Source organism: Echinops telfairi, unplaced genomic scaffold (genome assembly GCF_000313985.2).
Source record: "Echinops telfairi isolate 266 unplaced genomic scaffold, ASM31398v2 ScPeMD7_3;HRSCAF=10, whole genome shotgun sequence".
In the NCBI taxonomy this organism is placed as follows: Eukaryota; Metazoa; Chordata; class Mammalia; order Afrosoricida; family Tenrecidae; genus Echinops; species Echinops telfairi.
The window spans coordinates 29,473,620-29,486,764 of record NW_022103899.1 but is presented as its reverse complement, the minus strand read 5'-3'; the positions used below and the strand labels follow the sequence as shown (position 1 = coordinate 29,486,764).

The 13,145-nt window shown below is 42.6% G+C and overlaps 1 protein-coding gene across 1 annotated transcript in view; it reads right to left on the bottom strand.

Moving 5' to 3' along the window:
- The window catches only part of CD28 (CD28 molecule), a 35,341-nt gene extending 25,510 nt beyond the window's left edge, over positions 1-9,831 (bottom strand). Inside the window, 2 exon segments of the mRNA XM_045296676.1 lie at positions 9,677-9,788; positions 9,790-9,831. Coding sequence (XP_045152611.1) covers positions 9,677-9,788; positions 9,790-9,831 — 154 coding nt within the window.
- Positions 9,832-13,145: the final 3,314 nt, after the last annotated feature.

Genomic DNA, 13,145 nt, shown 5'->3' with positions numbered 1-13,145 from the left:
TCACCATGTGACAGATTAAAATTCCCAACCACATCCCCAGCCCTTCAGAAATCACTGGCTTGAGCTTTTGAGTAGGAAAACAGAGAGGGCAAAAGAATAGCAGAGTTGGCCTCCCCAGAGCTAAGGTCCAACAGCTGCATCCTTGTTCTGCAAAAAACAAAGGAAGATCCTGAGATGAACGATCCTGCCTGGAAACTGGCGCCATGCTAGGCAGGGGTGACCTGCAACGTCTGACCCTTTGCCTCAGCCCTGAACTGAGGCTCAGGCCAGCCGTACATTTTAAAGACCCAGCCAAGACGAAAAGTACACTGGGCTAAGTCTTCAAAGTGAAGACATGGATTATCCCTTTGACCCTTGTAGATAACTTTTTAAGTGTGTTTTCCTAAACCATTTTCTAGCCAGTTCACTCATCTACCTTAACTTCACCTCTTTCTCCCCATTCTTCTTAGCGATTGGTCTTCTCTTGAATATCCCCATCTGCTGTACCCAGCTTTCCCAACCCATCTCCTAGAGAAACCACATTCCTTCTTTCCCTTCTCTAGCGTCTCCTTTCCTGACTAATTGCCTATGTCCTCTCCAACTTTGTAACATCTCTCTCTCTAGTTCAACATCTCTTTCTCTTTTATTCTCTCTCTTATACGTGCCTAGCATTTCTACTCTTTGGCTCTTTCCACATGCCACACATAATTAAGCTCTTCCATTTGCAAACATTGTTGACAGGCTGTGTATGATCTGGTGGCGTAACAGAAGCCTTTGTGGTCTAGTAATTCCGAGTTGGGCTGCTAACCACAAGGTAACCAGCTCAAAACCACCAGCCACTGCCCGGGAGAAAGATAAGGCTTTCTACTCCCATGAAGAGGTACCCTCTCAGATGCCCACAGAGGCCATTCTGCTCTGTTCTGGAGGGTCTCTGAGATGGCATTGATGCAGTGGCAGTGAGTTTTGTGTGTTTGTTCTTTATAGTTTTATTATGTACAAAAGGAGCCCTAGTGGCGTGGTGGGCTATGCATCGGGCTGCTATCAGTGATGTCAGCAGTTCAAAACCACCAGCCACAAACAAAAAAACCAACAACAAGAAAAACCACCAGCCACTCGGGAGCACAATGAGGCCTCCTTCTACTCCAGAAACAAAGTTAGTCTCCGAAACTCGCCAGGGCAGTTCTGCCCTGCCCTACAGGGTCACTCTGCGTCACAATGACTGGATAGCAGTGAGTGTTTTTTTTACTATGTACAAAGTACAATGAGATAGGCATTACAGGATATAAGATCCGCGTAATCTTCACTTTATGTTCTCGCTTTTCTCATGGCTAAGCATGACTTTCCCTCTCGACTTTCTCTTAACCTTCCTACTTCATTCTACCAATACTTAAAAGATCCTGCTGACTCTTGTTAGAGCAATCCGAAGAACTTTCAGCCTTTAGTCACCTCTCCTTCCCTTTTCCATTTAATCCTGTTGACCACTGTCTTAAACTCATTCCTCCCTAACTTTAGCAGCACTCTGAGTAGCCTCCATCCCTTCCCAGCATCCAGCCACATTGCCTGTCCCCTTCGCTAGCTCTTCATCCTCTCCAGCTGACCCCTAATCAAAGGTAACTTTCAGATTCAGCACAACTCTCTATTTTTCAATAGTTATGCCCTTTCCTTTCTGGTAACCATTCATTTCCATAGTTTCAGCTTCATTCTAAAGATGATGATTCCTAAATATTTTCTTCTGACACACTTTCCATGTTTTTTGACATCTCAAGCCATCACTTTAAACCCAATGTGTCTAAAATTAAACTCAGTTGCTTAATAAAACTCCAGTAAGATCTTGATTTCTGTTAACGATACCACCTTTCTCCACTAAGCTAAAAACCCTAAAATCATTCTTGAGTCTTCCTTTTCTCTCATCCTTGGCCCAAACTTCGGCATTAATCCATAGCATTTCTGCTTTCAAAATCTATCCCATAAGACTCATTTCTTTCTATTTCCACACTTGCCACCCAAATCCTAGCCTATTACAATTCCTGAAGTGGCCGAGGATTATTTATAACGTGGTTTCCTTGCTCTGAGTCTCTATACCGTAGATCATCATGCTCTTTGCTCCCAAAAACTTTTAGTTGTTTCATGATACCTTAAAAAAAAAGTGTGAATTTCAGGTATCGGTATTCAAGCCTTTGTTTAACCTCATTCTACCCTATTCACCAGGCTCCACACATTCAGAAGACGCTTCCTGTTCTAAAAACATGTCACAATCTTTCTGGTTTCATGAGAAAACCTGGTGCCCTGCAACATGAACCCTGGAGCAGGAACATTTGGATTTACACACTGACGAGTGGTGTGACCATGGGCACATGCTGTACTTGCTCTGTGCCTCAATTTCCTCATCTATACAATAGGAACAATCATAGTACCTACTTAATAGGACTTGGGGGGAACCAAACTATTTTAAAGGGGAGACTAGATAGAACCATGACAGGCTCATTGTAAGTGTTATCTAGAAATTATTGTTAATATCAGCATCCATTTGAATCCTATTTTTAAAGTCCACTTCAATTCCGAACTTTCCATAAAAATGTACCATTAATCTTCTTAGAGTATTTTGTGCTGCTTCATTTTTGTCTCTAATTCATTTATACCTTTAATATACCTTTGATAAATAGTTACTGAGTACAATGTTACCAGAATTGTGTGTGGCACTCATGTTCAATGCCCCAAGGAAGAAGAAGAAATAATCCTTCCTCAAGGAGTCCACAGTCTAGAAATTAAATATGCCAACACAAAATGGCAGCATTATCATGGGCATTAGAATAGAAAAGAGGCACAAAAGTTTCTGGGAACCACCAAGAAAAAGTCCCTCACTTTACCATCTAAGAGAAGGCTTCTTCAGATGGGAAAGGATGGGACATTCCCGATCATGAGAAACAAGATATGCAAAGTCCTTAAGGGATCAAATAGCATGGTAAAATAAGGAACTGCAAGTATCATCAATTATCTGTTTCCAGATGTTGTAGTCTGTTTTATTTAGTCTTCTCAACTAGATTATAAAGTTGATGAAGGCAAAAGAGAGAATTTAACTGATTATGCAAGTAGTTCTTATGTGCTGACTAAGACTATGCATGCTTCTCCCTCTCTGCAGATGCCCCTGGACCCCAATGAGGATGAAAATATAATGCAGGCTTAATAAATATTTGGTAGATTGAGTTTTACACCTGTGCACCCCTCTTACCTGTGAAGTAATAAATTGTAATAAAGGCAGGGAAAGATCAAGGAGGTGGTTTTACACTAAGATAAGACAAGTGGAATTTTGATGGGCAAAGGTGTAGAGAGAACATTCCCCAAAAAGGGAAAGAGCATTAGTAGATTTATAAAGGCATTAGTATGTTTACGGGTGTGTGGAACATTGAAAAATCTGTAAAATTGTTCTTGAAGAAGTTATAATAGAGTATGAAAGAAGAAAAGAAGCGTGCGGCTAAAGAACAACACAAAATGCCAGTAAACGTTGCAGAATCATCTTTTTATGAACTTCTTTGAAGAGCCAGCAACACTTCTTTGTCTCTATGCTGACAGATGTCTAAATTCCCTCCCATCGTGTGTCTATGGTTGAATTCAGCAACTCTATAAATGGTTCCGCTTATAATTCGTTTTGATGAACTATATTGGTATGGGTGGCATATTGTTTACATTGAACCTAAATGAAAAGAAAAAGAAAATCCAGGAAGATTTCACAACCTGTTATTCTTTTTTGAATGCCCAAATTGGGATTGGCCACGGATCACCACACATAGAGTCCCGTAATGTCTTACGTGTAGAACAGGCTCCGTGAAAACCTGCTCAATTGAATACAAATGAAGAACCAAGCAAACGAAGGAGCAGACACTTCAAACAACAGGATTGCAGTGTGCAGAGACTGACTCACGCCCTTGTTAGCCCCCAGGAGTCTCTTGGTGGCGAGCAGACTTCTTCTCAGACCCTTCCATTCTCAGCTACTCTCTATGGGACAGAGAATCTGTGGGTCAGATATAAAACTCTCCTGGACTCACTATTTCTACAATTTGAAATATGGGTCCAATACCAAAGGCTATCTGGTTATGTGGCAGCTGCAAAGACATACAACCACAGAGCTGTTCCAATGCCAGGCACGTGCCAGGTATCCCCAGGCAATGAAAAGTGTGACTTTCCACCTTCTCAGCAAGCTTTTTTTAAAAAAAATTATGTATCCACCTGGGTATTTAACAAGGGTAAAATGGGTGTGTGTGTGAATAATTCAGGTTCCTTTGTGACCCTGCGGATGATGAATAGGCTTCAACACAGTAGATGGTTCAGACCCTGCTGAAAAGGAGTCACAATTTCATCGGAGGCCAAAGTAAACTGGGAGGAGGTGCTTCCTGATGCAACGTGGTTACCTTGTCAGCTAGAGTCCCCCAGATAATGAAGATGATGACAAAGATAAAGATGATGGTCAGGTGACACCGGAGCCGCTTCTCTCCCAGCAACGAAAACATACATGCACACGCGATTTGCATGGTGACACGTAGATTCGCTTAAGATGCTAAGACATTAGCATCAAAGCACTAAAGCTGAAGACGTCTAAACTCTCTTTTCAGATCTTCTGTCAGTGAGTAGGTAGTTCTCGATCCCATCCAGTTCACCTCTCCTCACATGTCGAAATGAGAGTAACGAGCCAGAAGGTAGACCTCCCTGAAAACAACTCAGTGGGCCTGGGTTCCCATCCCTCCAGCTTCAGGCACTGACGGATCTTATACAGGATCTCAGACTGAAATTTTGGTGTGCATGGTTTATTGTGCCAGCACTATATCAAGATTTTCTTTCAAAAGTTTCAAAGAAATGACCACAAAAAAAGAGAGGCAGGTGCTCTAACACAACTTAGTAAAACTGAGCCCTCCCCACTTACACAGACACACTTCAGGCCGTCAGCAAGCTACAGAGATGTCATAGTCTGGGGTTATTTGATTTTTTTTTTTCCTGTTGCTCAACTAAATTATCTACTGAGAAAAAAAGTTCTCGCTTCTGGAAAATTCTATAAATAATTAATTCCTTGAAGAGAAAGGCAAACATAATTTCACAGAAATGAGAACCAGCAGCGATAGTCTCCTTCAGTGGCCAACTGCAAAATAATGATGCTCTGGAAAAAGGACCTGCCCTCTGATGTTTACACCAGAAAGTCTGATGCGACTGGGTCTCTGTATCAATGCCAATGCTAGTTAATAAATCGCTATTTGGGGGGGAGGGAGGAATGATAAGCCACAGAGTTTTCCTCCAGGACGAAGTTTTTCGTTTGGTGAATGTCAGCACACTGAGTGCAGGAATCCTGGGAGGAAGATACCCCCATCTGATGAATGCAGACAGGAACACGGAATCCAGGCTGGGGGAACCGATTGCCATGACTGCCGCATACAGAAATATGGGTGAGGGGAGACAGCGGTTGGTGAAAGACATTGGGGAAGGGGGGAGGGAAGGGAAACGGAGGAGCTGATTCCAAGGGCTCCAGTAGAAAGTAAATGTGTTGAAAAGGACGGTGGCAGCATCTCTACAGATGTGCTTGGTACAAGTGATGTATGGATTATTATAAGAGCTGTAAGAGCCCCAACAAAACGATTTTTTAAAAAAGCATGGAGGCAGTGGTATGACATTTCTCCACCCATGAAGCAAAAACAACGGCTCTAGAAGAAGAGGGCTTGTGTCTTAACCTGGGCAGCCTGAGGAGAGCCCCTCCCTCCCCAGTAAGCACTTCAAAGTTCAGATCACAGACTCATTTTCTATTTCTAATCTATCTGTGGAAATGACTCGCTCTCATTCCTAGCATTGGTAGATTGATCATCATTTTATAGTCCTTGCTGTAAACATCCTTGCTAATAATTACCTGGGGGGGAAAAAACAACAAAGCAGTGTTTTACTTGAGGAAATGGTAGTGGGGTAAACAAATTCTTCAGCAACGTCTGTCCTGCTGAAATAGCTGTCAGGTTTGCTTGGCGTGGCAAACCCTTCAGTGGATGTGCCCCCCGTCAGGAGACCTGGCTCCGGCCTGCCTCCTCGATGCCCACACTCCGGGGCCATTGCATTGCGCCGTGTTCATCTTCCTGCCTTGAGTTCCAACCCCCTTCCAGGAGAGGTCACTGAGCTCTCGCTGTGTCCAAGTGCCTCACAGGGGCCCTTTGTGGAAAGCTGGATCAAAAATGAAGGTTTTAATTACTTTGCTTCGCCAGTGACTTTTTAAAATTAAACACCAATACTTCCCTGCCTTTGGTGCCTCTCTCAGAGAAAGCAGCGGCTGAGGGGAAATCACTCATGTCCAAGCTGACCGTGTGGACGGCGTATTTGTTAAAGTATGAGGAGAAATGAAAAGAAATGCTCCCACTGGAAAATGCGGGGTACTGTCCTGATGTCGCCTTTAGCCAGGTGATCAGCTTGCTGAGATATAGCCAATATTGACTGAAAACATGTAGACTCGCCATGAATTCTGTACACACTCTTATCATCAACCACTAGTCATTTCCCTTTCAAGGGTCTGTTGGTCCACATTGGGTTCATGTTCTAAACACACACACACACACACACACACACACACACACCCTCTCTTGTGGCTCTCATTCGCTCACTGATGCACGTCTGGTTGGGAAACATGTAACTCGAGTCATGAACTTTTCTAAGCTAAAGTTTCCTCACGTTTCCTAAACTATACTTCTTTAGTTAGCTGGAAAGACCTTTCTAAAGGATTGTCAGAATAAAGCTTTCCCTTCCTAGGATGAAGTTGTTTACGACATGCTAGACATCGATGGATTAGAATGATTAAATTAACAGGTAAATAATTATGTGCGTGAAAACAAACGAACAAAGAAAACGGATGCCTTTGAATGATGGCATTCGCAGAGTATACCACGGCCGGCCCGAAAAACGAGCAAACCCATCTTCAGAAAATACAGCTGAACGTTTCTTAGAATCAAGGAAAATGAAACTTCTTCTCACGCACTTTGAACATGTTCTGAGGAGACCAGTCCCTGGAAAGGGTCATCATGCTTGGTAAAGTAGAGGGTCAGTGAAAAAGAGGAAGACTCTCAGCGAGATGGATTGACATGGTGGCTGCAACAATGGGTTCAAACATAGCAATGATTGTGAGGCTGGCAAGGACCAGGCAGCATTTGTTCTGTTGTAGGGCCACCATGAGTCCGAACCGGCTCAGGGCACCTAACAGTATTGAGAGATAGATGATGGGTAGGTAGATAGATGATGATGATGATGATGATACATCGATAGATGATAGGTAGGTAGGTAGAAAGATAGATAGATAAGCAAATGTGTAGATATATGTGTACATGGACAGATGTTGACACAGATATACCATTAATACCATATGGGTTGTTTTGTTTTTTTATGATGCTGGGGAGGACGATCACACTTTGACCAGAGAGTTTGGCCTTATCTATAATCTCTCCAGGGAAGGAGACTATAAACAGAGACAAATGCACATGGAACACTTGGTTTGCACCACTTGCTTAGACTGGTCCATATGTTTATGTAGGTTACAATAATTTTCCTTCTCATCAGTGGTCTTACTAGAAGAGGCATTTCACTAGTATCTCTTTCCATCCTCTCCCATTTTCTACTTCATTCGATGGCCAATTTTCCTGAGACTCTCAGACACAGGCTGAATTGACATTTGAAAGTTAGAAATTTCACACAAAGTTGAAAACCAACCCTCTGGGTGTGGGAACTCGCTGGCTGCTCTTTCTTGCTTGCTTGCTTTTTGCTATCCCCTTTTAATACATGTCCTAAAGGAAAATATAATCCTTTTAGATACACACACACACACACACACACACACACACACACACACGAAACCTTCAAAAGAGAGTAAATGAAATGTAGGGCAAGTCGGAAGACGTCTGTACACAATACCCATGTGAAGAATTGTCAGTCAGGTGGAGGCTGCCTTTTCCTTTCTGGCCACACTTTACACACATTAAAAAAAAATAACCTTTAAAGATTCTTTTAAAATAATTGTTAAAGATCCCTTAAAATAAAATTTAAAGATTTATTTTTAACTTTAAAGCTTCTCACTATATGCATTTGGTAGCTCTAAGTGTTTGGTTCCAGAAACTGGGGCATAATGTATCTTACCAATAGCTCAAATCTTGTATCATATAAATATCTTTTAGTAAGTACACAAAATTGGCAAATATACTGATTCACTGGCATCAGATGAAAGAAACGGGTATATGTGTAACTAGTGTACTTCTGCAGGTTGGAAAGTTACACCCTTTAGAGCACATAATATGGCGCTTATGAACAACAATTTTTAAATGCAGTCTCTGCACCCCCCCCCAAATAAATGAGAAAGAAAATTTTAAATAATCATCTTAACTCCAAGGAGCCCTGGTGGCATAGTGGTTAAGCATTGGGCTGCTAACTGAAAAGTCAGTGGTTCAAAATTCCAGCCACTCCTTGGAATAAAGACGGGGCTTTCTACTCCCATAAAGAGTTACAGTCTCAGAAATTCACAGGAGCAGTTCGACGCTATCTTCCAGAGTCACTAGGAGTCCACATGGCCTTGAGAGCAGTGGGTAAGCCTTAATTATTATTGTTAAAGAAAAAGTAACTATCAGTAATACAAGTCAGTCCATACCTATCAGTCCAATTTTGGAGCCAAGTGGGACTCTTTTCTAGTTCTGGTAGCAAGTTAAATAAGCACCTCACCACAGCCCAACAAAGGAACAAACCAATTCTCTTTGGATCTATGTTTTTCAGAAGATGAGTTAGCCCTGAATTTCTCTACATCCATGAAATTTCAAACCACATCGCCATAGGTGGGATAAACAAGGCTCAAGATCAAGTCTCTGGAATCAGGCTAAAGTAGTTGGACTCCTGCTTCTGAAATTAACTCCCTGTATATCCTACCATCCCTCAGTATCCTCATCTGACAAGTAGTGAACTGTAGTTACCGACTTTGTAGTTTCAAAATTGAATGTTGCACCAAAGTAAATGTTCTAAAAGTTCTATAGCTAGATCATCCTCCTCTTCATCATTGGGAGCTTACAGAGACTTAATCTAAGAATACAGGTTCTACCAATCCTGAATGAACATAAATGTATTAGCATCGTATGATACTAACTTCCCTGATGTCTCCAAAATTCACGTTTGAACACATTCAATTGGGATAGACATAGCAATTACAACAAGCATCTTTTTAGCGGAGCACTGCCCGAGCTAAGTAAGTATTTTACATGGGTTACCTCATATTATCTTTACAATGATGGGATGACGGGGTTAACTAGCATTCCTATTCTATAGATAAGCACACTGAGTATGAGAGACTTAAATACTAGCCCAGGTCAACTAGTAAGAAATGGATCTGTGATACGAATGCGGACAGTCTGTATTCAGAGCCCTCCCAATCAATCTGCTTGTAGCAGTTTTCTTAAATTGAAAAAAAGGGGGGAGGACAAAAACTATGTGCTAAAATTCCTAGGACACACTCAACCCATCACTAATAAATCTTCCATTCCAAAGGGCTTATGGTGAAGTCTATACCATCGCCTGAGCATCCACGAGTCTGCCATGGAGAGGGCTAAACTACCCTTCAGATGGCCAAATTTCACCGATTGTTTGACACTTAAAATAAGCCAACAGAGATGACAAGAGCTCAAAAGCAAAGGCAGAAATCATTCTCTTTTTTTACCTGCTTCAATGAAGGGGAAGAAGTTGAGAGCCAAGAGCAGCCTAAGGATCATTGTCCTAATGATGGTCCAGAACTCCAGCCCCTTCTCCCTATAAAGCCTGGCGAGCAATGAAGAGCTGAAGATGCTTCTGCTGAAGCCTAAGAGGCTCAGTCATCTGCCGACCGACGTACCTCTCTGGGGACATATAATCAAGGCAGTCAAACCACAGGCATCGTGACTGCGACATTTCACACAGGATATTACATGATTTTGATGACTTTAGTCTTTTATCTCTTCTTTGAAGGGCAAAGTGTTTTCTTGTCATTGAGAGCCACTCTATAATGGGCTCGTGCGAATCATTCTCTGCTCATGGGCATCATCATTGTAAAAAGGAGTGCTTGATATGGAACAGAAATTTATGGATCGGTAAGCAAAGCAGTTTGGAAAAGGGAATAACACTTCTTGGGGAGGAAAGTCTTTCACGGGATGGGCATAGAAAGTGACAAAATGGCAAGTGATAACAATGTGCAGGGATTGGGAAGCATTTAAATCAGTGGTTAAAGGAGTTAGAAATATTAGGGACTTCGCTTCTGTGTTGGCTGCAAAGAAGCCGTATGAAGCTTTTAGCACACACTGCTTTGCTTGGAGTAAGCCTGGGGATCAACTTGATTCTGGGAACCATGCCAAATATATGCCACTTGTGAGCATTCAGCCCGCTGAATGTCTAGAGGTGGTTTCTTAAGCAAAGGGAAATTTTTAAAAAAGAAGAAAGTAAGAAAGAAAGGATAGTAAGTAATCCGAAGTCCTTTGATACCTTATGTCCCACAAGAAATTACGAAGAGTTAAGGGATTCCTGGGTGGCACAAATGGTTGCATGATGACTGGCTGACAGGTTGGTGATTCAAACCCTTGTAAGGGTCCCTTGGAGGATAAGTCTGGCAATGTGCATCCACATGTTCACAGACTTGGAGACTTTATGGAGCAGTTCGATTCTGCATACATGGGGTCTCCATGGGTCAGCATGGAATCAACAGCAACTAGGAAGGACTACACCCTGGACAGAGAATCCATAGCAAGCTCCCCACAGCCTCTCACCTCACTCTACATCCTGCTCCGTGAAACGCCTGTCGAGAGGGCCTCCATTGGCATGGCAGCTACTCCACTGGCCTCTGAGTCCGTGTATTGTACTGGATGTTCTCTCGACATTTATCCAACCATTCTTTCCTCCTTTCCTGATAAACTAGGCATTATATGATCAGCCTGGTTTTGGCTTTCTATTTTTTTAAGACAACATGTTTTGCATGGCATTTTTACTATAAAATAAATCTTGACTGACTCAAGGGCACTGTGTTAGTCCGATTGACTATAGAAACAAATCCAGAGACACTTACATGTGTGTAAGAGAGAGTTTTATATCAAAGAGAATTGTGTATTAAGATAACATCCCAGCCCAGTCCAGATCAAGTCCATAAGTCTGATATTAGCCAACATGTCTGAAACCAGTCCTTAAATTCTACTTTAGGCTCACGCAACACATGCATTGAAGCCAAATTCAGGAAGATCTCAGGCCAGTGAGTGGAAAGTCGTGTGGATCCAGCGGTGGTGGAAGCATCTCAGTGCTTATGTGGGTCTCCATGTAGCTCCTTCAGCTCCAGGGCTCTGGCTCCATCAGTGTAGCTCCATGTGGCTTGTCATCAGGAATGTCTCACAGAGAAAGTGTATCTAGCCTCCAGTGAGCTACTTACCTCCCTCATGCCTCCAAATGAGGACATTAAACTATGGCCTGATTGACAGGCTAGACTCTACCCCTTCCTCAAGTTGACAGTAGATTATGCACCTAACAACAACAATGCACCCCATGATGCGTCCATCCGCCCACTGCAGTCAAGTCAGTTCCAACTCACAGTCACCCTGTAGGACATGGCAGAACTATCTCCTTGGGTTTCTAATGCTGAAACCTCCACACAAGCAAACTGCTACAGTTTGCTCCTGCAGAGTGGCTGGTGGGCCCAAGGGACCGCCCTTTCAGTTGGCAGCTTTGACCACAGTGCTACTAGGACTCCAAACCCAGATATAAAGAATGCTAGTATTCCACTCCATGGTCATGCATCTGTCTATTACTATTTTTACAGACTTGACATTAGAGTTTATTTAAAATAGTTCAGGAGAGATATGCACTATTCCTGATTATATCTTGAATATTTTCCCATGGCAGTAGAGAATTCTTTATAAACAGCACTTTGTAATTGATATTACACAACCATATAATTATATAAGTTGTTTAGCAACCTCCTAGTGGCTAGGAGTCTGAATTCACTTGACAGCCCACAAAAGTATGGTTACCATTTTTTTTTTTTTTTTGGCTACTTAAAGACCTTACTGTGAACATCTTTGAATGTGAAGCAATAACTGGGAGAAGCTTCTTTGCTCCTGGGACTGTCGATGACAGATCAAAAGATGAGGAAGACCCCAAAAAGACCAAGCACTTTATGTTCAGTCTTATTTAATCGTCACTCAACCCGGGGAAAGATGGTGCTATTATCGCCATTTCTCAGATGAGAAAACTCAAGGTAAGAGACGGGCAAGCCTCAGGAAATGGAGTCAGAATTAGATCTTAGATCTGTCTGACTTGGCCTGCTGAGCTTTCAGGTCTAACCCAACTCTGCCTCTCCACTGCCTTCTCTCTAATTGGTCTGACGACATTCCCCTTCCCCTTTCAGAGACAGAGGAAACACGGGCTCCTCAGAGATGCTTTCTCAAGCACCATCACCCACCACATGCACTACGTACCGCCAACCAATTTCAGCCAGGTCTCCCTGCTGTAACCTCCATCCCATCTTTTTATACAGTGTGGTAACATGCCCTGAGGGAAAAGTAATTGTATATACATATTTATTAGCCCTTGTGTGTTCAGTATATGTGTCCTCTGTTCAGCTATAAACATGATGAGGGACATCCAAGTCTCTGACTCAACCGCTATGCACCTTGAGGCTGGCACATAATGAGGCTCAGTGGGTGAATGAATCTCTTCACTATCACTATCCTGAGCCTTCAACCTATGAGGTGGTAATTGTGGATTACACTCACAAGAAGAAATTCATCATGCCTGGTTTCCTCACAATATGACCCCAGGACCACTCCAGCTCAAGCACAGAGCTTGTCACTAGGAAGGTCTTCACTGCTGTAAGCCTGTGGGCCCACCTATCCTGAGCCGAGTTGGGCAACGTAAGCCATGGGAAAGTCTACTTCCTTTCCAATTCATTTCTCTTGCAGTCAATCCCGGACCACTCGGCACATCCCTCTATCTCCCAGAGGCTCACGGGTAGCCGTGGGAGATGAATATGCCTTCTACACAAAGTGCCTACTGCCCACCTCATCTTGCCACGCTGAAGGAAGAACAGCAAAGAGAAACCCGACTTGGAAATTCTGGTGGCTAAAAATCATAGACTTTAATTTTTTTATGTACTTTTCCTTATTGAGGTAACATTC